Source organism: Acinonyx jubatus, chromosome D4 (genome assembly GCF_027475565.1).
Source record: "Acinonyx jubatus isolate Ajub_Pintada_27869175 chromosome D4, VMU_Ajub_asm_v1.0, whole genome shotgun sequence".
Lineage (NCBI taxonomy): Eukaryota > Metazoa > Chordata > Mammalia > Carnivora > Felidae > Acinonyx > Acinonyx jubatus.
This window is the reverse complement of record NC_069391.1, coordinates 66,408,374-66,433,464: the sequence shown is the minus strand read 5'-3', so window position 1 is coordinate 66,433,464 and position 25,091 is coordinate 66,408,374. Positions and strand designations below refer to the sequence as shown.

General features: G+C 41.4%; 1 protein-coding gene across 7 annotated transcripts in view; it reads right to left on the bottom strand.

The window, feature by feature from the left end:
* The window catches only part of TUT7 (terminal uridylyl transferase 7), a 60,844-nt gene that overhangs the window by 12,753 nt on the left and 23,000 nt on the right, over positions 1-25,091 (bottom strand). For all 7 annotated transcript variants that reach the window (XM_027048189.2, XM_027048193.2, XM_027048194.2 and 4 more), the window contains exons 12-26: positions 23,206-23,386; positions 20,744-21,822; positions 20,191-20,341; positions 18,920-19,006; positions 17,950-18,050; positions 16,248-16,305; positions 11,477-11,580; positions 10,776-10,865; positions 10,297-10,410; positions 10,045-10,122; positions 9,222-9,399; positions 5,201-5,248; positions 5,023-5,114; positions 3,302-3,417; positions 1,866-2,191 (exon numbers count right to left, since the gene is read on the bottom strand). In XM_027048189.2, the coding sequence (XP_026903990.2) occupies positions 1,866-2,191; positions 3,302-3,417; positions 5,023-5,114; positions 5,201-5,248; positions 9,222-9,399; positions 10,045-10,122; positions 10,297-10,410; positions 10,776-10,865; positions 11,477-11,580; positions 16,248-16,305; positions 17,950-18,050; positions 18,920-19,006; positions 20,191-20,341; positions 20,744-21,822; positions 23,206-23,386 (2,803 nt within the window). The remainder of the gene's footprint in view (positions 1-1,865; positions 2,192-3,301; positions 3,418-5,022; positions 5,115-5,200; positions 5,249-9,221; positions 9,400-10,044; positions 10,123-10,296; positions 10,411-10,775; positions 10,866-11,476; positions 11,581-16,247; positions 16,306-17,949; positions 18,051-18,919; positions 19,007-20,190; positions 20,342-20,743; positions 21,823-23,205; positions 23,387-25,091) is intronic.

Below are 25,091 nucleotides of genomic sequence, written 5' to 3'. Positions count from 1 at the left end.
TGTGACAGAAGTTCCCACTGAGTATACTGTGTGGACAAAATAACGTATTTGAAGAAACGAGAGGGGGCAGCATAATTTTCGGACAGGAAGAAGCAACTGATTTACTCTGAGTTGCTGCTGGAGGAAACGCCCCGTTCTCTACTCCCACTCCCCCCTTCCTATCTACCCATCCCTGCCCCAGGATCCCCCTGGCTCTCCTTGACTTGCTGCTACTGCCCCTGCAGCCTTCCAGAAGCACCGCTCTACCTGGAGAACTTCACTAGTAGACAACGTAGAACTTGCTACCAACTGGGAGGAAGAAACCCATCAAAGCTGGGGGGAGGCAGGGGCATCCCTTCACCTCTGTGTTGTACCCAAGAGGGGCATGATCATAATGTGCTTCATGCTACTAGTAAACACACACCGCCCGTTCTTCAGAAGAGTCTACAAAAATAACTGGTCGAACTTCATTACGTCTTATCTATGCTGTTTCCAGTTTCCTCATCTGTAAACTGGGGTTATCGATACCGCATCTCATGGGGGTGGGGAGAAAATCAGAAGAGACTGCCCGCATAAAGTACTTAAAATAGTGCCTGACTGAGTGAACGTTAGCTATGGCTATTATTTTGATTTCTCTTAAATAGATTTACTCTTATAATCATAAAAGATCTGGTCTATGTAGCACGTCAGGGCACAACGAGTTTGAATTTAAATTTGTCTGAGTGCCATAGAAGCAGGGCAAGCTGTAACTTCCATAAACACTGAAGTCCTATTTTAAAACCAATAATTAAATAATTTAAAAATATACTTTCCATATAAAGCTCCTTTAAAAAAAAATAAGTGCTCTAAAAATCTTGTCTTTAAAAAAAGAGACACCATATTGCTGCTATGATATAATAAAACGGAAGAGAGGTACGAGTGTTCCAGGGACAATGACCGTAGAGTACTTTAAGGGAATTGTCAGCAGTGCTGACTTTTTTCCACTGTCCATACACATATGCAATTGAGGACAAACATGAAAGGTTACTACTTTAATCTAGAAAATGACTTCCCCGGGTTTCTCTTCTATGCCAATCAGATTCCATCCACTCTCTCAGGTTTGTTCGGAAAAACAAAGTGAGGGTGTGTAAACTGCTCTGTAAATCCTAACTTTTTATACGTACACAGAAGGTACCCCCACTGCTAACAGTCTGTTAAAAAGATGCCCAAAGTGGACACTTTACCCATTTAATAGAAAGGGTCAATGCAGATCCAACAACTCAAAGGGACAAGAAGTATGGATGATTTTCAAGTATGGACTGGTCATCTATCTTTCCTCATCGTAAGAATAACTCTGCTCGCTGCAGGAAAGTATTAAAACAGTCACATCCTCCTCTCTTCCGCGGTTAGAACCACCAGTCGCCGTGTAACAGAGTTCCTTTCAGTGCCTTTTCTAGGCATGTGCATGTACACAGGTAAAGAGAAATACAAGTGGCTCACTATCCACAGCTTGGGGTCCTGACATGATTCTGCTGTGCCTCCCCCATGGCCAATCACTTCCAAAGTGCACCTACTGAGAAGTGAAGCTCAAGCAGCGGCATGTTTTCTGGTCACTCAGGCTAGGGTTTCTAGGCACTGGGGATGACTGGGTTTTCCATTCACTGATCATCTTAGAAAAGTCAACCAAATGACTTTTATAAGCCTCTAAATGAAACCGGGAATAAGTTTAAGACATCTAGAGGGTCAGGGTTAAAGGAGAGGGAGGGTTCGCTTTCTTCAAAACGAAATCTTCCTCAGTAAGTAGGTTTGTTAAAGAAATAAATATATCTAAAATAGTAAAGGACTTTAAAAGAGAGATTTCCCTTGAGATGCGAGGGCAAACATCGAGGTATGACCGGTATCCATACCTGGAGAGCCTTTAAATTGCGGGCATTCCTTTTTAATGTGCCCTTCTCTTCCACAAATAAAACAACGTTTTTCTCGTAAGTCTTTGTCATCCTGCCTCTTCCATTTTTCCACTGGTGGCCTGAGGATTTTCTCTCTGCCCAGGTCGACAGCTGTCCTCACTGGCTTGGCTTTCTGAGGCGTGCACTGCATGGGCTTCTCTTCTTTTGTCAACACGTCCCTCTCTGTGTGCTTGTTCTGAATGTCTTTGTCCTCTCTGCTCCTCTTCTCTTTGTTCTCAGGGTATCTTTGGTTCAGGGTATCTTCCTGATCACGCCGCCGCCTCACTCTAGAAGATGATATAACACCAGTAGGAAAAATCTAGACAGACACCTGACCAAATATTAAGAGCACTCCAGGTTTGGGAGATGACCAGAAACAGAAAGTGTCAGAGGGAAAAACAAGAATGTAACAAATGTAAGTCCGTCTGCTCTATCAAGAAGCAACCTCAGGGTGATGGTGTAGGTTTTCTTTTTGATTTTCACAGTTACTCTAGTGCCATAAAACCAGGGTTTGCAGTTAGTGGAACTCCCTGGTTTAGTACCCTACTGTGATACAGATGTGATGAAACTCGAATTCTCCTTGGGGTGAATTCTTGAAATTCTGCGGCCCATTCTTTACTAGGCACTAGAAATTTAAGCCATGGAAGTTCCAGTTCACAAGGAAACAAGGGTTAGGAGATTTATGTTCTTAAAACGTTAAAAACATTTCTTTCTTGTTGTATCAGTGATCAGTGACTATTATCTCAATAAAAAACCAAACTACTAAATAAGAGCCTCAAATTCTAGATGGTACCTTATTTTAAGTAGCATGTTTTTTAAATGAGTATTGTTGTCCAGCTAAGACCACACCACCCAAAACAACAGTTCGTCCCAAGCAAGCAACCCAAACCTCCCCCCTCCCCGACCCTCCTGCAAACATCACCAGAAGCATGGTGACCAAACTGAGCGGCTTCGCCACGGCAATTATTAAGGGTTAAACTGCATACAAGTGAAGGGTCCTATCTGGCAATAAACTGTAGACGAGTCTGGTACAGCTCAGTTCCTGTATACTGGAAGTGTCACTGATGTCCTGAAGGAACTCATTTCACTTTTCTCATCTCTTCTTTCACCCCTGTTGGAGAGGCCGGTGACCGAATGGCTGAGTAACAACTGGGGCAGTGACCAAAATGAGGAAAGGGGACCAGGCCTGGAAGACTGTTATCTGGAAACTCGAGGGACTTCTGGTCATCCGTGCTTAAAGGCGTGTTTTAAATCACTTCATATTCATTGCAAAAAATCATTTATCTGAGAACTGCTGGATTTAACACAAGTTTATTTTCTGTTACAACAGAACCTCATGTAAAAATTGGTACAATAAGAAAGTAAAACAGAACCACCCCTTTTGAACACGGACTTACTTTCTCCTCATAGGACAATCCTTCATGAAGTGTCCAATTTTCCCACAAATTCGGCAACATCTATCATTTGGTGCCAGCTCTCCTTCAGTTAGCACTTCTGGATCAAAAAAGTATTCCTAGCGGAACATACATATAGAAAACTATGAACCATTAATGTGAGGTCAAAACACAACAACTAACCAGGTATCGATCGGAAAACTTCTTTTGAATAACGATTACTATACTGCTTAGGGACAGTTTTACCTAAATTTCATGTTGGTTTATTCCTTTTCATCCTGCGGCCCACAGTTTCACCCTAACCATAAAGGGAGCCTGTTTTTCCAGGACATTTCTACACGAGAGCATCACACATGCCCGTGAGTCAGCTTCCCCAGGACGCGGGGGAAGCCGCGGCCAGCTAAGAAGGCTTCACTTCCTCATAAAATGAAAAGGCTAGAACCCAAAAAATTGAGGATTATGATTTGCATTACACAGACTACATAGAGCAAAAGAAAGGAGCCATGTGTTGTTGCTTTGTTTTGTTGTGGCTTTGGAGAAACATATCAGAAGGAAGGGAAGACAATGGCTGGAGTGAAGCCTCCTTGCCACTGAAATTAAGGTGAGGACCGGAAGGGAGCACGGCCATCACCTGAGAGCCTGTAAGAAACCCAGGTCTTGGGCCCTACCCCAATCCCCTGGATTAGAATCCCCAAGGACAAAACCCCCAAGGAGATCTGCTGGATCAAGTTTCAGAAGCCTTGGCGTAGAGGGCAGCCATGGCATATTTAGCCAAAACGAGACACACAGACACAATCCAGTGCTGAGGATACCCCCATACTCTTAATACACTCATATGCTTCAGGCTCGTTTAAAAAGTCTTTATAAAGAAAATTAGTGAAGGAAAAAAAATTTATTTTTAACAGAAAACCCTCTAGTTTTTGCTCACTGAAGGGAATTTTTGTGCAATCTGGCTTTGTTTTTAATGGGTCTGGTCCCATAAAAATCTTGGGTATCAGGTTATAGGACACCAGCGAGCTTGCCAGCACAAGTGACACTGTCTCTCTCCTGGTCCCACTAAGAGATGCATTACTCTCAAGTAGACTGAAGGATCTAGACTTCATATGAGCAGGTGGAGGACCCTTAGCTGTGTGTGAGCTGGGCTTGGCACAGGCTGGCACGGAGGTGAATGCTGCTGGAACAGCAGTGCCATCTATGTGTGTTACCAAGGAAAAGCAGCAGCGCCAAAAGGCCTATTTTCCCACCCAAATTCCACGTGTGGCTGTTTCTCCCTGTTCTCCTGATAAATGGTCTCAGAACTGGGATGTTTAGAAAAAGGTTTTAGGGATTATTTTGTATTGCAACTGTTTATCCTGGCTAGCTTCGCCAGACTTTCAGGAGTATTTATTACTGGAGTCATGTGTACAAATTAGATGCTTAATAAAGGCTTTTACTTTTTATTTATTTTTCAAATAAACTTAAAAAAAGTATTTTTTAATGTTTATTCACTTCTGGGAGAGAGACAGAGCATGCGTGGGGGAGAGGCAGAGAGAGAGAGGGAGACAAAGAATCTGAAGCAGGCTCCAGGCTCTGACCTATCAGCACAGAGCCTGATGCGGGGCTCGAACTCGTGAACCATGAGATCGTGACCTGAGCTGAAGTCAGATGCTTAACCAACTGAGTCACCCAGGTGCCCTAATAAAGGCTTTTAGAATTGTTTTTTGGTATTTCCAATGGACACTTACCATTTTTGATGGGTAGTCCTTCGGAAATCCTTTGACTGGAATACCAAACACTCTTCTACCATTAATAAATGCTTTCATTATAAAATTTGTCACTGAGAAGAAAAGAGTTAAAAGTGCTCAGTTAGATGGATTAAAAGGAAAAGGGACCACATTAACATTTATAAACAAAGCAACTTACTTTTCCTCGATAATCCAGCTCCAAGATTGTGATTCAAATCAAAGGGATCTACATAAAAACAAATTAATGAGAACAAAAAAGATAATGAAATAGGAAATGCCACTATTCATACACTAACATGTGCATAAAAGACAGAGGAAGTATTACATACTTTATCATTAATAAAAGTACAGTTGACCCTTGAACAATGTGGGGGATAGGAGCACCAACCCCCTACAAGGTCAGAATTCCACACACATATTTAGAATCCCACAACACTTACTACTAATAGCCTACACTTGACCACAGCCTTCCCTATAACATAGTTGATTAACATATATTTTATATATGTATTATATACTACATCCTTATAATAAAGTAAGCTAAAACAAAGAATATGTCGGGGCACTTGGGTGGCTCAGTGGGTTAAGCATCCAACTCTTGGTTTCAGCTTGGGTCATGATCTCATGGTTTGTGAGCTCGAGCCCTATGTCGGGCTCTGTGCTGACAGGTGCAGAGCCTGTTTGGGATTCTCTTTCCCTCTCTCTCCCTGCCCCTCCCCTGCTGTCTCAAAATAAATTAATAAATTAAAAAAAAAAGAAAACATTAAGAAAATCATAAGAGAAAATATATCTACAGTACTGTACTTATTGAAAAAAACTCACATTTAAGTGGACCCACGCAGTTCAAACTCATGTTGTTCAAGAGTCAACTGTGTTAAATGACTTCCTTTTTAATGAGTTTCAAATGTGTAATACAGCTAAGTAATATATATTCCTAAATATAAGTCAAGTGTTTTCTTGAAAGTGTCCATCAGAAAAGAAGGTGTTACTTTATGTTTGATTCTCTATAGACTCCTTCCTATTATGAGGAGTTGCTTCACTTTAAACAACAAAATATTGTTTGGAGAAGACCTATTAATCGAATATTATCTAAGGGTGCTACTTTGGGAGGCATAAAGAGGTCACAAATAGACTTAAAACATTTTAGCACTGGATGTTCCTGCTAACTAACAAGCATTTTAAGGATCACATCAGTCATCCTGGAGATCATAAAACACAAGATAAATTAAGACACACACACACACACACACACACACACACACACACACACCTGCCCTATGCTACTCAGACCTCAGTTTTTAGTAAAAGCTTCATGAAGGACTCCCATATGATCTTAAATGTGTGCATCTTAAATGCACTAGGTAGGTATATATATATGTTGGATTCTGGAATATTATTTATTAGATGACCCAGAAAGTGGTAGGAAAGATGGGAAAAAATGCTGATGTCAAAGATTTATTCGATGGAGATAAAGCACTATTTCTAATTTAAAATACTATTTTATGTATGATTTAAAACATACATACATAATAATTCATGCTTTGAATGTTTAATTATTTCCAATAAATGCCTAAAAATATTCAAGGAAAGCAATGGAAAAAAAAACCCCAACCCTTTTTGGGGATTATTAAGAAAATGGAGGACTGCATACATACAATATATACAAAAAGAATAAAGATGGGGCATCTGGGTGGCTCAGCTGGTTAAGTATCCAACTCTTGGATTTCAGCTCAGGTCACAATCTCATGCTTCAAGAGATGGAACCCCATGTTGGGCTCTGCACTGACAGCGTGGAGCCTGCTTGGGATTCTCAATCTCTCTCTCTCTCTCTCTCTCTCTCTCTCTCTCTGGCCCTCCTCCGTTCTTTTTCTCTCTCAAAATAAATAAATAAACATTTAAAAAAATCTTTGAAAAGGAGTAAAGAAGTAAAATGAGGCATCTTTCTGGTTGTCTGTTATGCTTTTTAAAAAAAATTTTTTTTTATTATTATTATTTATCTGTTATGCTTTTAATGTGCAATAAATGGGGCACACCATTTGGGATAAAGACTCAGTAGCACATTACTGGAGTACAGAAGCCTTCACTCAGTTTGACCCTACACTAACAACTGCTTTCAGAAGGTTACCTTCCTAGTAGGTTTGGTCACATTTTCTTCTGGTAACTTGTACATGTAGTTTTGGTTGTTGCTTAATGTAGCAGAGATCCTATAATATTAAGCTACTGTACAGTAAAAAACATCACTGTCACCACCACCCCTGAAATTCCTCCATTCTAGAAGAGCCGGTTAAAAGTCTTCCTTTTAAGGGTGCCTGGGTAGCTCAGTTGATTAAGCTTATCTGGCTCTTGATTTCAGCTCAGGTCATGATCTCATAGTTTCATGGGCCCGAGCCCCAAATCCGGCTCTGCGCTGGCGGTGCAGGGGGCCGCTTGGGATTTTCCCTCTTTCTTTGCCCCTCTTCCACTCACGTGCTCTCATGCGTACTCTTTCTCTCTCAAAATAAATAAATTTTTAAAAAAGTCTTCTTTCTAACTTAGCCTATTACTAATGGTTCATCTAAAAGGAATGTAAAAATGAGAAGATAATGAGACTTCAAAAATTAAAAACAGTATATGAATAGTTGGAGACGGTAAGGACCCACTGTGATAATGGAAAGGTTTAAGACAAAGTTCTGTTTTTGACATATGACATCCTAAAAAGTTAAAGTCATATCTAAAGCCATAGTGATCTGAATTTAATTTTACAAATGTTCACCGTATGTTAATACTGCCAATAGGCAGAAGTAATGACGGAAACATAACCTAAAGTAACACACATAATTTAACTAATAATATAAGTGTATTTCCAAAAAAATAAAAAAGATTAAAACCAATAAAATATTTTTTAAGCCATTTCTCAGTTCAGTTTTAAACATTTAAACTCCATTTTGACCCTAAAATTAAAATCCCACAAACTGGAGGGGTGCCTGGGTGGCTCAGTCAGTTAAGTGTCCAACTCTTGGTTTTGGCCTTAGGTCATGATCCTGCAGTTGTGGGATCGAGCCCCATGTTGGGCTCCGTGCTGAATGTGGACGCTGCTTGGGATTCTCTTTCTTTCCCTCTGCCTCTCTCCCCCACTCGTTCTCACTCTCTCTCTCAAATTAAACAAACAAACAAAAAATATATAGTAAACAATTGACTACAAACATACATGGCCCACGGATCCTTGCATTCAATGGAAGAAAAGGCTTCAGCATGGGCAAAAGAAATGCCAAAGTTTACATATAATTACTTGTAGGTAAACCCCTTCATCAATAAATAGCAAATAAGGATCTTGAAAATTCAATTAGTGCCCACTTTTCAAACCCTCAATTCAGAAGGTGTTAAAAGTCCCACTCTCTCTCTTTTTTTTTAAGTTTATTATTTATTTTGAGAGAGAGAAAAGAGAGAGAGAGAGAGAGAGCATGAATGCACAGCAGGGTAGGAACAGAGAGAGGGAGAGAGAGAGAATCCCAAGCAGGCTCTGAGCTGTCAGCGCAGAGCCTGATGCAGGGCTCAAACTCACAAACTGTAAGATCATGACCCGAGATGACATCAGGAGTCAGATACTTAATCAACTGAGCTACCCAGGCGCCCCAAAAGTCCCACTCTTTTAAAGCTGCCTTATCTCTATTGCAAACTTATTCTCCAGTAAGTGTTCAACAAAAGTCAAAGATGTGTCATGGTCAAAAGAGTTCTGAAGTGGGGAGAAGCCCCACAGGAGGACACCAGTCATTTAAAAATGTCTTTTTTTTTTTTTAATTTTTTTCCTAGTGCTTATTTATTCTGGGGTGGGGGGGGGGGGGGAGAGAGAGAGAGAGAGAAAGAGAGAGAGAGACTGAACACACAGGGGAGGGGCAGAGTGAGAGAGGGACACAGAATCCGAAGCAGGCTCCAGGCTCTGAGCTGTCAGCACAGAGCCCAATGAGGGGCTCGAACTCACAAGCCGTGAGATCATGACCTGAGCTGAAGTTGGATGCCCAACTGACTGAGCCACCAGGCACCCTTAAAAATAACTCTTCATCCTGGAAACAGACAAGTGTGCTGATGTGGACAGTAACAGAATGGCAGTGCTGCACATCCCAGCTGGTGGCTCCCTGCCGTTCTCTGCAGGGATGGAGAACGATGACCTCCTAGTTCAAACTCTATATTCTATTCGATTTTAAGCTTCATTTTATTTGTACCTTCAATTACAATGTATTTTGAAGTCCACTGTTTCTTAAAAGTTGTAAGGAGACTTTTTCTCCTGATGCTAATAACATGTTCTTTAAAATCAAATTCTTCTGTGTAGAATCGAAGAAGTCCCAACCATAGCTGCCCAACAGATTCTGTATTTTTCCCATATTCTGGCCAATAGGTGGGCTAGAAATAGAAGGGAACAGAGATATCATGCTCTATAGTAAAGTGTTAATATCTATCTTCATTTGTATCTTAGGGAGTAAGTTTGGACTTATTAACTGGAATTTAAATACATAAAAATATAATTCTGTAACTTTTCTTTCACATTTTAAAATACCATTTTCATGACTTTATTAATCTCTACCCTGTGGCCTGGAGATAGGGAAAGCTCAGGGTTTTAAATGTCAAACCCCAGAGTGCATGTTTGTGGAAGAATCTGGAAATAGATTTTAAGAGCCTTGATGATGCCTGGGTTATTAGATCTTTGAACTCAAAGAAAGTCTTTCCAAACTGTTTGCAGAAAACCACTTAGCAAATATTTGTTCATTTGGAATAAAGCTACATAGCCATTTGGAATTAACAGGCATTAAAGAAATCCTACATATAGTCCCTGGAAACTCACCTGACTTAATTAAAATGTTTTCATTTTTATTAAAATGAAAATGTTTTCAACTTCAAAGGAAACATCTATATATGCTAGTTTTTTTACTATCATAATATAAATAAATATAACAAGTGAAAACATAGTTGTTGACCATTACAGCACAGCATAGTACAGCTAACTTCTAGTCAAGGATGTAAAAAAATCTTTACTCTTAAAATACGTACCAGTTCATCTATTTGATCAAAAAAATAAATATTCCAGCCATCAACAAATATTTCAGGTTTCTTTTCACCTTTGTATATCTGAAATTAATTTTTAAACTATTAGTATGGATTACAAATTTAATGCATTGATACAAAAACTTGTAGGAAAATAGTTAAAAATTTAACTACAGAATCACAGAATATTAGAGAAGGAAGAGGGCTCAAAGATCACCCAGTTTTACAGATGAGAAACACAATTTCTTTTACTAATACCTCTTGAAGGACAGGAATGACTGGTGGATTCCTCTGCTGGAGAAAATATAGCACCATAAGCGTGTATGCGTATGACGATAAGCTGCCTCTAGAAGCATCACCAATATCACACATCTAGAGGGAAGGAAAATGAGGAACAGATCACCAATGTTTCCTGCTAAATTTGCAGCTATTCTACTATCACTAAAGGGAAAATGCTTCTATTGGGCATTAACAAAAAAGTTATATTTTCAAATGCCAAAGACCAACCAGAAGGACATCAAAAACAAAAACCCCCAACCATCAGCCACTAGCAAGATTAGATTATCGTACGTAAAACTTAAGACGACAAAATTTTAGCTTGCCACAGCAGGGTTCCCAAACTAGTTAAAAGAAGCATTTAACATGGCTATCATTCTTTAAAAAATATAGACATGTTTTCAACTAAGTTTGAAGATGCAACGAAATTTCTAATGAATCACAACAGGAAGCATACTCACCTTTGTAAACACTTTCATGGTATAGCATAAATATTTCACTCTGGGATCAATGGCTGAATAAGCAGATAAGAGCCTTGTGTTATGAAGGGCCTGTTAAAAGGAAAATTGTAAGTTACCAAATAGTAGAAAAAAATTTAAACTGGAATATTCTGAAAAGGTTTACAGTGTAATTCACTTTAGATTGAAGACATTTAGACTGACACGAGTATTTTCCCCCAAAGATGAGCTTCATTAACTTACTAAATAATAAGAATTATACATGACATCTGAGCTCATGACTTCCATGTTAATATGTCCTTAGTCTGAACATTTCTAGAAATAAGGGCTATTAAAATAATTCCATCTATGTAGACGTAAGGATCCCCCACTTCACCCTGGCATTATTTAAACTGAATGCCCGTAGCATCCAGAGAAGGTCCAGAAAGCCCTGCAGGAAACAGTGTGAGACCAAAGACACACACACAGTCCAAAATTAAAACAAAATTCAAGCCAAACAAAAAGCACCTGCCGCTCGGACCTCATAATAAATAAATACTATCTTAACTCTTTGTTAAGAGAGTCTGCCAGGCAAAAGGCAAACACTCCTAATGAAAACAACAAATAAGATCAAAGGAATGGCTAATTTTACTTGCTATTTTGTAAATTAAGAGCCATTCGTTCCCTTTCATCTCCCTAAAGAAAAGTCCTGGGGAAAATCTTACCAGTGTGTTATACAAGCTGATGTCCACCTCCAGACCACTTCTCAAATGGAAGAATTTCACAATTGGCACCTTTGCTGTTGTAATAGGCAAGATGTTTCTAAGACCTAGGTTAGGAATAAGAGAGTAATGTTAAATACAGCAGCTGGGGCCATAAGCGGTTCTTATGTTAATATCCCAAAATAAGACGATGTAAACCGAACTCTGGCTAGTTTCACTGCAGTCACTAGGAATACTCGATTCTGTTACTAAACATCTGGGAAGACTCTTCTGGCAAAGTTTGTATTTGTTAAACACATCGATATCTGAAGTACAAGGATGAATGAGGTAGCCACTGTCCTCCAGGAATTCACTGGATCATGTGCATGTGTATAGGGCTGTCAGTCTGATAAACACCAGAACAGAAGAAACTACTACAGAGTCTAGACTACTCGGGCCCTATCTATTCTCTCCACGTGACTATATCTAATACAGAGAAAAGCCTACAGGGTGATCATCTGAATCCTCAAAACAAAAGTTATGCATCATGGAGCTAGAAGACAGTGAAAGAACAGAATCAAGTTCAATAGGAGAGGAGTGAATTGCCTGAACCAGGCTTTGAAAAAGGAGAGCAACAGGTTAAAAACAGAGGCGGCTGAGGGGATTTAGGAGGTAAGGGGAAAAAAAGCACATAAGGACAGGGCAAATGCCTAAAGCAGAAAGGATGTTCGAGAACTTCCATGAGATTGTGAAGGCTATTGAGTCGACTTGACATAAAGGAATGAGTGATAGGAGATGGGGTAGAAACCAGGAAGGGCCCAAATAGAGAACATATATATCCTGCAAAAAATTATCCTTACAGGCAAATAGATACCAATGAACTGTATAAGTTGGGAAGAATCACTGGCCATATCTATTCGGACAATGCCCCTGGCTATGGACAGACTGGAGGCACCCGGAATGGAGGCAGAGTGACCATTATAAAAAATGATCTGGACCTGAACTACCACGGTGGCACAGAGATGCAGAGAAGCAGCAAGACAGGCTTGAGAGCAGGTGTACCTGGATGGGCTGGGGAAGTGGAGGTGGTGGGGGGTGGGGGATAAGCGAGAAGGAATTGCTGTTAAGGGTTAAAAGCTACTGGTTCCTGATCTCCGAGGATCCTTCACAAACATTACCTGCTAAGACTAATCACCTTCACCCAACAGATTGAAAGACAGAGCCCCAGAGAAAGTAACTTGCTTAGGAAAATGCAGCTAGTGGGGCACCGGGGTGGCTCAGCTGGCTAGGCATCTGACTCTTGATTTCAGCTCAGGTCACGATCTCAGGGTTCATGACATCGAGTCTGGAGTCAGGCTGATGGCATACAGCCTGCTTCGGATTCTTGCTCTTCCTTGCTCTCTGCCCCTCCCCTACTCGCCACTCTCTCTCTCTCAAAATAAATAAATAAACATTAAATTAAAAAAAAAAAAAGGAATATGCAGCTAGTGAGCTGCGGAGCCAAGATTCATGTGTGGGTGTGACCAACTCCAAATTTCTACTGAACCTATTCTAGGACGAATGAATGATCACTTGACCCATTTTGGTGGGTCGAAGGATGTCAACGTCAACGACCAAGAAAGTGGATTCAGAAGGAAGAGCGGGTTGCAGCAGAAGGAAGGCAGTAAAGAGGAGCTCATTCTGAGATGGAGTTTGAGGTTTTTCTCAAAAAGGTAAATGGCAATATCTAGAGGGCAGATGCACAGTGATCCAGAGCTCAGGGAAAAAGTATGTATATGACAGAAGAAATTACAGAAAAATACATCTGTGTGGGAGACAGAGGAGGTCTAACTTACATTGACATTCGAATCTGCTGAACACCTGGCGCATGCTAGATGCCGTACTTAAATGTACGACACCTTTCTTAACCTTAAATCCCATTATTGCTGATCTACTTTTGAAGATGAGGAACGGAGCACTTACAATGAGGCTGAGTGTCTTTCCAGGCACACACAGCCAACAAGTAGGGAGCCAACGTTTAAAAGCAGAGAATCTGATTCCAGAACCCCCACCAACTACTCTGTTACCCTGCCTCTAAATTAGATAGCCTTTTACTCCATTTCCTTCCCATTCTAGAATTTGACACTAGCCTGTCCCATTACCAGCCCGTCCCCTAGGATTTATCCACAGCACATCATCCTGGTTCTTGTCAGTCCAAGGGCTCCTTTTTCAGTATCCTTTCTTAATTTCTACCCACAGAAATTAAGGCCTAGTCCTTAACTTCTCACAAATGATCCCTTACAATTGTCTTATTCTTCGTCTTTCTTTCTTCAAGGATTTCAATACAAAACTGTTTTCTTTTGTTCTTCAGTCCTGACAACTCTGTATTTCCAATTGCTTGCTGGACTCTTAGAAATTAAACCTTTATGGCAAACTAAACACCTCCACATGGTGTTCTCTGCAAACGTCCCCATTTCCCAAGTATCCAGACATTAGCCTGAACTCTTAGTTCTTACTTGTAGGTACCAAATCTAGGAAACTTCCCCTCGGGAATCTCTCCTATCCTTTTTGTTTCAGTTACGGTCCTTCTAACCTGAATTCACTTAGATTATACCTGCCCTGGGAGACTCTACCACTTGCCTAAAAAGCTTAGTTTTTATTGGGTTGCTCTTCTCTTGGAGAAACTTCACTGGTTTCCAAATATCTGTGGGCTTTCCTTTATATAGTAATAGTAACCACTTGAAACTCCTCTCTAAGTGTATTGATCTTCCCACTGTCGACACTCCAAAATATACTACAGCAACGCTCAGGTTCAGGTGCACGTCCCGTTAGGAATGACTTCTCTTTCATCCTTTTTGAATCATACTCATCATCCCCTGAGATCAGAATAAACCCATCTCTTACATGAATCTCCCCTATGCAACTCTTGCCCAGAACTTCTCTCCCCTTAGAACTTACCAAACACTTACTGCAGCTTCTGACTCATTCTGAAAAATGAATACTACCTTACAGTGTTACATGGTCTGTGAGATTACCTTCCTGTTTCTAAGATCTGAAAGCTGTCCAAGGAAAAGACTTCTGTAGACTTATTTTTATTGCTCCACCATCCCCAAGTGCCCCATACAGTGCTGAGCACACAGTAGGCACCCAATAAGATAGTTTGGGAGACTTAGATTTCAGGGCACCTGGGTGGCTCAGTCAGTTTAGTATCTGACTCTTAATTTCAGCTCAGGTCATGATCTCATGGTTTGTGAGTTCGAGCCTCGCACTGGGCTCTGCGCTGACAGTGCGGAGTCTGCGTGGGATTCTCTGTCTCCTTCTTTCTCTGCCCCTCTTCAGCTCACGCTCTCTTTCAAAATAAAATAAATAAACATTAAAAAAAAAAATCTTTACATTTAAAAAGAAAAAAGATTTTATTTTTAAGTAATCTCTATAACCAAACATGAGGCTCAAACTTACAATCCTGAGATCAAGAGTTGCGTGCTCTACCTCCTGAGCCAGCTGAGTGCCCCTAAAAATGACCTGTTTTTAACAATGGCTCATTCTTAGGAAATATACACTGCCGTATTTAGGTGAAAGGAACATGGGTTCTGCAGTTTAATCTCAAATGGTACAGAAAAAAATTGTGAGCAAGGAAGAGACAGAATGAGTATCGAATGTGGTAAAATGTTAACAACTGGGGGATCTGAATGAAGTACATGCAGCATTCTTTATACAATTTTTACTGCTTTAATTTTCAAATTATTTCAAAATAAAAAGTCAAAATCTAGCTAAGTACAAATAATTAATAATTGTGGCAACTTAGCAATTTAGTTTCTTTGCATACCCTTCAAAAAAATTTAAAAAGCTCATGATCTTTAGAGGTAAAATTCCTAAGTGAGGGGAACACTTATTTTCGATGACAGAAACAATTACATCAATGCATGTTATTAAAAAAAAAATACTGATGCTCCAGGTTAACTTTCAGAAGAAATAAACCAAAATTAAGATTATCTTGTTATGGAAGTAACATGGTACCCTTTTTATTTAAACTCCTGGAAATAAAAAATATAAAACAAAAAGGGGAGATAGCACTCACGGTGTACATTTGTGTATCTATGTGTGCACTGCCCGTGATGTTAACTTAAGTCTACTCTTGACTGAGATAAAAGAAAGCTTTTGATGGACACATCATGGATTTTAAGTGTCGTGAGGGTACGGACCATATCTTGTTCACCTTCATTCCCAGCTCCCAGCTCCTAGCACAGAAATTTGCTGCATCACATTTTAAAAGAAGATTCTCACTGTTAACAGCATCCACAGCTGTCCCTGACAGCAAAAGAACATGTCAATGGCATGTCAGCACCGTGCACTATTCATAGCATCTATGCATTTTATAGCTTTCTCAATTTATCGATGGCAAGGGATCAAGTAAAGTTAGATGACTTGTTCAGGGTTGCATACAGTTGTCCAGCAATACAGCTACAAATACAATCCATAAGCCCCCAGTGCTTTCCATGTACTTCACGCTGCTGTCAGCAACCCCTACACTTTGGGTAATACAAGGTCAATAAAGAAAAAAGATTTCCAAACTTTCTTGCCTGTATGGTATATGCTTGTTTTGAAATGAAACTGAGCCAGGCAACGATATGCACACCAATGAGCACTGATTCCCTCAGTCTTTCATACTGAATGACAAAATTTTTTAAAGACACCAATACCGCACACGTGCTACCGATGAGCCACTCTATGGTTTCACTGGCATTGATGAATTCTAAGGATGCAAAACACTAATTAAAAAGACAAGACTATTTTTGGAAAAAGTTTGTAGAGGTACCTGAATGTTTTTTGAGGACTCTTGCCAATTCTTCAATAGTTCTTACACAGTCCAACCCCTACAACAAAAATTGCACATACTGAATCGAAAATGGAAGACAGGTTCCTAACCTGGTAACAAATAGTTTCCATTACCTTTAGAAATAATAAGTTCAACCCATCTATATAGATTTTTTTCTCGTTTAGGCAAGCCTTGGTCAGTATTCATAGGAAATATCCTGAGGATACAAAAGGTCCCTGCAGCCCTCACTTACTAATTGTACAACAAAGGCTGAAATCGGAGCACCTGGAAAAGTCTGAACCATGAGGACCTCCATTTCCCCTTCTCTGTAACCATGTTACTCAGAAGTACCCTCTGTGCCAGAATAAGTAAGAGGGAGCTTCTGTGGCCCCTCCTATTCATTCTGGATGGACTTTCATTATCTTTCAATTACAAGAACTGCTGTGGAAAGTAATGAAGCTTAGATGCTCTCTCCACAGGACGAGGCGAATCAAGGTCATGTAGCAAATACCGATGTTTCAAATAAATCATACTTAAAAACAGCGGGCCGACATTTTACAACATAAGCCCTTTTGATGGTTATACACATCGCAGAACATATTTGGAATTTTACTTCAGAAATGCCCGCAAAGCTAGTTTTATAAGCCATGTAAAAATTCATTATTGATGATGTGCAATAAGGTAATTCCACATATCGGACCCAACCTTGTTTATCCTCTTTACTCACCAAACTCAGGGTAGGTAACTTTTGGCTATTTTCCCCAAATCAGATACATCCTCAAAAGACAAAGACTTGAAAATAAGGAAAAACATAAAAAAGACCTTGAGTGACAGCAGCATCACTCATTTGGATATACAGCATTTGGACTGTTGTGAAAAATAAAAAAAGAAAGGGACTTAGCACCTCTTAGACTTTATACCTTTATGCAGGATTTCATATCTGTCAGGGGCCAGCAAACCTTTTCTGCTTTGCAAATCATACGACTCTGTTGCAAGTACTTGACTCGGTAGTTATCAAGTAAAAGCAGAAGCCGTAACTGCGTCACAAGTGAAGGGGTGTGACTGTGTTCTAATGAACCTGTACTGACAAAATATGCCCGTGGCTGGGTTTAGCCCGTGGGCCCTAGTCTGCGGACTCCTGACAGGCGTGATCCAAGCTGATGTGCACAACAATCTCTGGGGGCAAGAGGAACAGAAATGATCCTTTTCATTTTCTAGGTTTATCAACCAAAGACCACATGTTTAGGAACTCATGAAACCAAGTCTGTCTTGAATCTGGGTCTCTGAACTGTAAGTTTAGCACTCTTATCATCGAATCCCATTTGACTGCCTGCTAAAAACCATCTCAGAAAACCACACTGCCTGCCTCCTCAAAACTTTTCAAGAAGTCTTATATGGGGTGTGTGTGGCAAAGTCAGCCTCCGGGCTACGCCAGGGGGACCCTGCGGGGGCTGGTTTGGCTTTGTCACGTTCCCACAGGTCACTTCCAAAGGCACTTTGTACCGTGGGTGGAAAAGACAAGCTTCGGTGCTCCTCAGGTTTACCTCTAAGCTTCTTAAGTATCTGACCAGAGAGACTGTGCCACATGGCATGCTCCATATGGTATGCTCTGGTAGATGTGGAAAATACCAAGATGTCCTGTCAGTCAAGATGGTCAAATCACACTGCTGCAGCAGATTTGAGTTTTACGTGGTCACCGTACCTCCGCGGTTTCAAGCCCGTTAATTGTCATGCAGACGTCAAGGTCACTCTGTTTGAACCCAAATCCATTTTTGGAGGAGCCAAACAAGCTCAATTTAGTTCCTGTTGGGGATAGACGAAAAGTGATAACTAATTACCTGAGTACATTTAATGGTCTGATCAAAACGGCTCTCACATGGATCAAAAATACCCATCTGTTAACTATCCTCATTATAATGTCGTATTTATGACAAACTACTTTCTCTCAAAATTTACTTTAAACAAATACAATGTGTATATGGTGTGAAAGACCACCAAGTGCCACTTTTTTCTTAAATTGCAAGGACATTTCAAGGAAAATGTGGATCACACCAGTATATTTAGTAATGTAAGCTTACTGCTCTCTAAATATTCACCTTTTGGAATATTTTCCAAAGTCTGGAGGTGCAAACTTTGACTTCAAACATAACACGAAATGAAATTTCACTTGTGGTGTCTGCTAACAGAAATCCCACACTGCTGCTGTCCTCTCCCGTCGGTAAAGCAGCAGAGCAAAGAGCATCCAAAGTACATCACAAAGTAACCACAGCCCTGTCCCCACCGTCCCCGCAAAACTACTTTCTCGTTCTCAAAGTTAATGTGCTTGTAACACATGTGCTAGTTCTGAAGGAAGGTCACGCTGCCTTTCTTTTCTTTAAAAATTTTTCTTAACATTTATTCATTTTTGAGAGTGACAGAGACAGAGCATGAGCGGGGGAGGGGCAGAGAGAGAGGGAGACACAGAATCCGAAGCAGGCTCCAGGCTCCAAGCTGTCAGCACAGGGCCCGACGCGGGGCTTGAACTCACAGACTGCGAGATCGTGACCTGAGCGGAAGTCGGACGCTTAACTGACTGAGCCACCCAGGCACCCCATTTTTTTTTTGAAATTTTTTTTAACATTTATTCATTTTTGAGACACCTTTCTTTTCTTAAAGGTTAAAAAGTTATTTACCTGGAAACTCCTGTCTTATGAAACTTTCTAGGTTTTGCCGAATATGTTCACGAGCCTGATCTTCCAAAATAGTTGGAGAAAAATCCTCTGTTTAAAATAGAAAACATTCAGAAACAAAGATTGTTCACATTCTTTGCGGGGGGGAGGGGGAGAAGGGGAAGATCACACTTTTTATAAAACAAAATCTAGCAAGTTAAAAAGAAAGCCCTAAATTTCGAGCATCTTCTTGGTAGACAGCATTAGTAATATACAATAGAGTCTGTCTTTCTTTGAAAAACTTCTGCCCCCAGGAACTGCTCCTGAAATAGAAACAAATCTGAGTAGCGGTTCTGCTACTAGATTTCAGAGACCCCAGGGGTCTAGAAAGGTGGTCTTCAGGCAACTCTGCCAAGCTGTGAACACAAACCTTTATGAGCATGTGCATATGTTTCTGAGGGGAACCTAGTTTTCCTTTCATAGCTTATCACCTCCAAAAAGGTTTGCAGAACACTAACTCACTGGCTAAGAACAAGTGTCTTCTGGCAGGGACACCTCAGGACAGAGAGCGGAGCGCTGTGAGGCGTCAGGCTCATCTCAAGTCGCCTGCCTCTCCTTTAAATGTTTTTCCTTTGTGGAACTTTAACCCTCTGTATACCAATGCTTCCCCACACTGGTGTTCCTCACAGGGCTGTTAGGGAGCTATTAGTGTTAATTAAAAAGTATATTATGCCCACATTTTGGGAATATTTCAATAAAGAGTTAAACAGGTTTTTTACTAGAACATTTCTCAGAAGCCAATATGATGCTAATATGCCCTGTAAATCTCTTGCCCCAACCCCAACACCCCCAGCCTCCGCTGAGGGTAGACGCATTCCCTCCTTGACCTGTGGAACTATTTTATTTTAAGTGCGGGGCTTGAACTCACGACCCTGAGATCATGACATGAGCTCATATCAAGAGTCTGATGCTTAACCTACTGAACCACCCAGGCACCAACTGTCACGAAATACTAATAACTGCTTAGAAAAACAGTCCAAGGAACACCAGTTGGGAATGCTAGTACTCCAACAGCAAGGCTTAAAAGGTCCTCCCTCTCCCCGTTTTTCCTGCAACAATTATTTACTATGCATCTCAGCCAGAATAGGCATTACACACAGAGCTCCATGGACACGGGGGAAAATGGGACAGACTTGGTCCCAGTGATGGAGGTAACAGGTTAGTGAGTCAGAGGACTCTTGGGGCAAATGCCAATGCGACATTCTGACAAATGAAAAGAAGTGTTAGTAACTTACTGTAACACTGGATGCAAACTTGATCTAAGATATTTGAAAATTTGGGTGTCAGTGGCGGCAAAGGTTCCAGCTGAATTCTTTTGAAGTCTTCGGGACAGTCCTTCTTGAGATGACCTTCTCGTTTGCATAAACTGCACACGACTGTAGGAGACTATGGGAAGGTGGCAAAGCAAACCAAGACTTTGTTTACAACTCTATTTGCCAACTAAAGGGGTCCTGAATCATTTTCTCAAAAGCCCCACAGCCTACTCTGACTTCCCAAAGGAACAAAAATAACGTGCAACCGCTGCAAACTACTTGAGATGGGGACATCTTCTGGGATACTCAGGAGTAAAAGGGAGTTATTTCCACTCCCGACAGCATTCCCTACGGCCTATGCAAATTCCCAGGGGTCTAAGGAGGGCAGGACATGGAGCGGTTGTACCGGAGTGGAAGACGAACTCCTGACTACCACCCGGACAGGGCACAGCTCTGTTCTAGTCCACAAAATTTAAAATTACATGCACTAAAAAACCATTTAACGTCCCTTAGTTCGAGGAGTGGCACGGATTACCTTGCCTTTGGTGAAGATGAGTTTACTAAATTCATAGAAGAAATCAGACTGATCTGCAGTGCAACTTTCCTCACATGCATTTTCTTCTTTAAGACTGATTTTATTCAATTCCATTAGTAGAGCCCCGTCCACATGTTTTCCATCTTCTTTCAGGTCTTTATACTTAGCAGATCCGCCTAATTCATCGTCCTCCTCAGACAGGGCGTCCTCGTCCCCTGATCCTGTGTACGGATTTTCTAACTCATCTTCATTTGCCAAGTCGTCCTCATCTTCCCTCCGGGGAATGGACAGCCTGGGTTCTTCATCGTCCTCCTCTTCCTCGTCCTCCTCCTCCTCCTCCTCCTCGGAATGAATGATTCTTGACACGTGACCCTGTCTTGAAGGGGCAAAGTGGCCTAGAGCATCTTCCAGCTCATCAGGACCTTCTACACCTTCTTCATCAACATCAGCCTTGTCCTCTGAAGTGACGAATCCATCACACTCGTCGGCCGTAGGACTGTGGAAGTCTTCTACATCCAAAGTGTTACCTGTCTCCTTATTTTGTGTGCCGCCACGGAGGACAAGCTCTCCACGTCTGCTACTGCTTGGCCCTTGATCATCGGCAGGCAAAGGATGCTTGCTCTCGCTCCCAGCTTTACTTCCCGCTGCTTGACGGTGTGCTTTAACATCCTCACAACCATCACAACCGGCCCCTGTCCTGATACGGCTGCAGTTTTCCAGGTGGATGCTGACATGCGCGTGCCCCATTTCCTCTGTTGGGGGGCCTCCAAAGCTTTCAGCAGTCTCTGTAAGTGGCTGTACCTGGCAGGTGTTTGCACCTGAACTGGCAGCACCTGGCTCTTGAGCCAAAGCTGAGCTTTTGAGTTCATCACCTTTTGCTCGTGCCCCCACGTTTGCTACTTCTTTAGGGTGTTCAGAAATACGTGTGACAGTATTCAGAGGCTTTGGAAGGCTGGATTTTGTAATTTTGTGTGGAAGAGCAAAATACTTATATGTTGTCCTTAAACAATGAAGTATATATTCAAACACGGGCTGATTATTTAGAGTCCTTGCCACATTTCTTTTAACAGAGTAGGGATCTGTAACGAGAAGAAAAAAAAACAAAAACCCACCACTTCATACGTTTCCATTTCACATTTTAAAAATTAGCCTGCTGTAGACAAGACAACAAACACACACTACTAGAATTTAGCGTGAATCTTGTATGCGTTTTACCAAATTGGGGGTGGGATGTGGTTTCAGAACAAAAAGAAATGTTTTCTTAAACATCTGCTCTATGAAGAGAACCCATTCTGCTGAGAACCAGTACCCCTTCCCTAGTCTGTTCTGTGACTGTGGAGGTAAAAAAGGTGTCATCAGTGTGGCTCTCGCGCCCTGGGGAAGGGAGGTCTTCCCGCCAGGCTCTGCTGAGTGCTCTGCCTCCCCACTCAGCCAGGCCCTGTGGTGTGTAGAGCTTACCTCCACTCTTCTGCCCTGGGAAGCCCCATCACTGAACTGGCTGGACTGAATTCAGGGGCGAGAGGGAGGCACCAGGAGGAGACACCACTTCTCTCAATCTTTTCTCCTCCCCTAGAACTCCAGCAGGTTAGGCAATTGGCCAGAAGAGCTGAGCCAGAGAAACTGCAGGGGAGGGTTTAAAAATGTGAGATCCCCATGACTGCACACAGAATTTATGCAAAATGCAAAATGCAAAAAACAAAAAACAAAAAACAAAAACCCTCTTATGCAATATAAAAGCTTGAAAAAAATCAAGCAAAAATACGAGAATTCCATTTAGGAGGTTCTTTAAATTATCTGAAGGAGGAGAACTAAGATTTCTAGAGGGTTTTCAACCTCCTGATTTTGCAAAGCTGAGAAGAGCTTGTCCATTTAATGTAGTCTACAGGGCACATCAGCGACTCTTTCATACAATGGTTTTAGTTAAATGAGCCTTCACTAGAAAAAGTGTTTTCAGGAATAAGTTCCAAATGCTATTGTAGATATTCCAAAAATAACTAGCCTCTCGCTATGAAGAGGAATCCAACCAAGAATTATTTTTCATGAGGGAAAGTATTTTCTCATCTTAAACATCTAAACAACATCAACAACCCATGAAAGGGCTGAATCTAAAAATCCAGCAATGAGAACAGCAGAGAGGAAAGGAGGATTCACACATCACCAGGGGAAAAAACTTTTTTTTGCGTTTAGGTTGGTAAGCAATTTACAAAGAAAGCGAGGACTCGCCCAGCCACTGTTTAGCCATTTTTTAACTAAGATATTTTATTGCAGTGCATAAAAAACCCAGAAAGAACAGTCTGGTCCCTTGGAATGACCACGGTAACACATGCCAGAGTCTGTTTATTTCGCTGTTGGGGTCAGGCCTATGTTACACGTGGGAGCTGAAAGGAGAATGAAATACAAAGCATGCGGTTAGACTGGTACCTTAAAAGGAAAGGAAATTTAAGAGAAACATTCTGAGATACCTTCAATGGCAATGCGCTTTTTGGGCCAATCCTTGGATTCACGAGACACTGATTCTTTGACACGGATACTTATCACTAAATCAGCCAAATTAAATTCTAATGCATAGAATCGAAGCATTTCCACCCAGAGCTGCCCAACTGGTACTGACGGCTGGTGCTTGAAATCAAATATTAATGATACCTAGAACAGTAAAGAGAAAACACACAGGTAGTTCCGAGGTCAGCACAATCTGAGAAACTCGAGATCATTCAAGCAAATTACAAAAACTCTGAAAAACCATAGCAAACATAGGAATGTGACAATCCATCTGGGTAAATTGCATCTAGGTTCTATTTTGTTTGTGGCAAATACTGCACTCCTGGGACGAGAGCAGGTTGAAATCTAACCATCATCACAGGGGCGGGCGGGCACTTATAGGTAGCCAGGTGGCTAGCACTCCTAATTTTGAAGCCTTAGGTTCGCGGGTCTCAGCACAGAGCTCTCCTGGGTGCTGCCGCTGAAGGGCACCTTTACACTCGCGCACACTAAAATGGGCGGCAGGTTAAGGGTGTAGAGCAAAAGGCAAAACACTCCCTTCCTTTGCTCTGAGAAGCTATGCCAGGGGCAACTGATCTTCAAGTTAAAAAACTTGTCTTTTTCAAAGTTTATTTAAGTGATCTCTACGCCCACCATGGGGCTTGAACTCATGACCCTGAGACCAAGAGTCGCATACTCTTACGAATGAGCCAGCCAGGGGCACCAGAGTCAAAGAACTCTTGGTTTCAGAAATTGACGTCAGTTTTACATTGACAGGCTCTCGACAAATTGGAACATACTGTGATGGGATGTACTGGAAGGTGCACAGGACCTAGACTAGGGGGGAAAAAAAGAGTCCAAATATTGACTCTGCCACTTCTCTTTTAACTGCTTCCTGACTTAGCGTCTTCACTCTCAGCTGGCACGACAGCACAGTGGCTAAAACTGCCTTTGCCACGGGACTTTTAAGTTTGAAATCCAACTCTGCCATATACTGGCTGTGTAGGATCCTGGCCAAGCTATAGGCAGTCTAAGCCTCAGTTTCCTCATCTGAACAATCGGGATTACAGTACCCACCTCAGAGGGTTGTTGGGAGGACTGAGTGAGAGAATGTCTGTAAAGAGCTTAGCACAGTGCCTGGCACACATGTTCAAAAAATGGTCGCTATCATTATCTGCAGAGTAGGGACGGTACCACCTATAACACAGGACAGTTATGAGGATTAAATGAGAGACAAGGGAAAGCATCTGGCACATTTGGTTGCTCTCTGTATTTTTTCACTTAGGTATATAGGCTTTTAAGTACAAGGAATCCACTTATCACTGAAACATGATGTCACAACCGTAAGGTGCTCTTGAGAGGTAATCTAGTTCAGTCCCCGGATGTTAGGAGAGAAAATGGAAGCCCAGAGTTGACGTGACTTGTCAAAGGTCCCGCTGCTTGTCAGTGGCAGCACGAGCAGTGTCTCAATCCCAGGACAGGGCTCTTTCATCACACCATACAATCAATCTCGACCCTATCTAGGTCTCCATTTCTGAAGTGGCAGCAGGATTAATCTCTCCACACGACACAAAGATGTAAAGATCAAGTATTTACTTCCACTCACAGCAACAGCTTTTCCTTCTGAGGTATACAAATTTGTCTCCCATCCCACTTTATTATACTGAGGATCAAAACAAGTGGTATGGTATTTTATTAGCCACTAAATCCTGACCACAAACATTCTGTCAAATAAGATCAAGTCATCAGGTAGATGTACAAAGCAGAAGTGACTGAAAATGGAAGTTGTCCATGTCCAAACACTGTGGTTGAGGACACGAAGAAAACCCCTAGAAATTGAAAGCCTCATGACATTTCACCGCTTTATCCA